Genomic DNA, 2075 nt, shown 5'->3' on the forward strand with positions numbered 1-2075 from the left:
AAATAAATATGAATAAGTATTTATATTTGTGTACAAGCTGTTTAGTTTGTCACAAAGCCTGTGTTTTTTTTTTGGGTTATTAACAAAGTTTTTGTACTCAGACCAGTAATATTTGGGGTCACAAGTTTTTATCATGGATATTTTGTGGGTCAGAAGATAAAAAGTTTGGGAACCACTGATGTAGCGTCTAGCCTGCAGCTTTATATGAAACCCTCTGAATGTTGTTTTCTGATTTCTGATAATCAACAGATCACACATCGGGCTCCACTCGGGTCGATGTGACGGCTCTTTTGGTGGGACTCATTTCTTCTGCAGTGGTCGTTTTTRTAATCGCCATCTTGATCTGGTATTTCTGTAAAGATAAAAAGAGCAACGTTAGTCGCGCAAGGTGAGTCAAAGGTTGAGTAGTAGAGGAGGAAAAAAATGACTTGTCTTAGTTCTTTTTCCTGACTTTGTTGTGAAAACATCATGGAGTATTTTCATAATGTATCTGCATAAAAAAATACTACGATTTTTCATAATGTATCTGCATGAAAAAAATACTACTATCTTCACTTTCTGTCCCTGAAGCTGAATGGACTCAGCTGAATACAAAAATTAGTGAATTAGATTTCTGTATCTAGATAATTTACAAATATGTCTACAAGAAACATGACAGTTTAAYGCCTACAGGGATACACCATAGTAAAACTTAGGACCTGCACATTTTCTGTATGTATGTATATATATAACTTTTATCTCTGTCAGACTCAACACATTCTTGTAAATGACCTGAMTGACTAAAGCTAATAATTTTTTTTTAAACAGTCTTAATTAAAGGAGGCCTTCCTCAGAAAAATACAATGGCATGTTTCAGATTCTCAAACTTGGACCAAATCTTTCATTTCATTTCACGTATTGTTTATAGAGCGACRTGTGTCAAGCATTAACAACACTTTATAAACATTTACAGTCTTGGCTCATTTGCACTGCCACTCCCTAGCAATATAAAATAAAACCGTTGATCCAGTTTCTTCAACTTCTTTTGTTTATCCAGGATGGATCACACATTAGAAGCTAGAAGTGGATTCTCTGTTTTTGTTTGTGAAGATAAAAAAAAAACTTCACTAGTTTATTATTTAAATAGTACCAAGCTTTTTTCCAGACCTGTAACAGCCTTTTGTCACTCTATTTATAGCACATGCAATAGTGAAGAATTTGTTTGCCTTATGTTGGTTCTAGAAGAATCAAATGGGACATTTTTCCTCTGCTCTGTGTTTAAATGCRTCATGTTGGTCCTATTGTGAATAACAAAATGGTAACATGTCCCCCCACCCCCACCCCACAGTTCCATTCAGGGCCGTCCCAGAAGGAGCAACGCTTCTCTAATAATGCATAGATTAGAGGAGGTCTCCAGACAGCCTGTGCTTCCCCCTCCGGATGTAGATGACCCCCCTGGTGGTCTCCCCACATATGATGAGGCAATCTCAAGAAATGGACCTCATGATGCCCCACCTCCCCCGTATCCTGGGTAATTTGCATGTGCACCTGTATTTTTAATGACTTCATCTGTCGTGTTTCCTAGTCCAAATTACAGGAGATGAAGCACAATTCCTGATGTAAAGCATTTATTTTATCTTTTGGTTTTAGCTCAAGACCTGGGAGTGTTCGGCGGTAGGATCTTCAGACCACATGAGTCAAAATTAAACTGTTTATGGATCACATTTATGTTGTAATTTAATGTTTTGTTTTTTGAAGGATGCATTTTTTTWACATCATTAATTGAATACAGCCAGTTTGAAGATTTTAAATATAGACTTTTTTAAAACTGACAAAAAGGTGTTAAACTATTTTAGATGATCATTTTAATTCTAGGGTTTTGGACTTTTATTTTCCTAGTCATTACTTTCCTCCACAGTTTCTGACTTTGAATGTGTTTGGTCGTGGATTTTCTTGACTGTTGAGTCTCAAAATCCCCATTTTTCGGCAGATTTTCCATTATGATTTTAGCTTTTTATCTGATTGTGCTCCTGATTTTTTTTCCTTTTGCCAAATTAAAACCCTGCAACTTTTTTACGTTTGCCTTAGAATATAAA

At 35.8% G+C, this 2075-nt stretch overlaps 1 protein-coding gene across 1 annotated transcript in view; it reads left to right on the forward strand.

The window, feature by feature from the left end:
- Positions 1 to 2075, forward strand: part of prrg4 (proline rich Gla (G-carboxyglutamic acid) 4 (transmembrane)) — a gene marked incomplete at its 5' end in the record, with an annotated part of 7755 nt that overhangs the window by 4519 nt on the left and 1161 nt on the right. The window contains 3 exon segments of the mRNA XM_014001885.1: positions 250 to 388; positions 1328 to 1510; positions 1630 to 2075. Coding sequence (XP_013857339.1) covers positions 250 to 388; positions 1328 to 1510; positions 1630 to 1657 — 350 coding nt within the window.

Source organism: Austrofundulus limnaeus, unplaced genomic scaffold (assembly GCF_001266775.1).
Source record: "Austrofundulus limnaeus strain Quisiro unplaced genomic scaffold, Austrofundulus_limnaeus-1.0 Scaffold10, whole genome shotgun sequence".
NCBI classification, from domain to species: domain Eukaryota; kingdom Metazoa; phylum Chordata; class Actinopteri; order Cyprinodontiformes; family Rivulidae; genus Austrofundulus; species Austrofundulus limnaeus.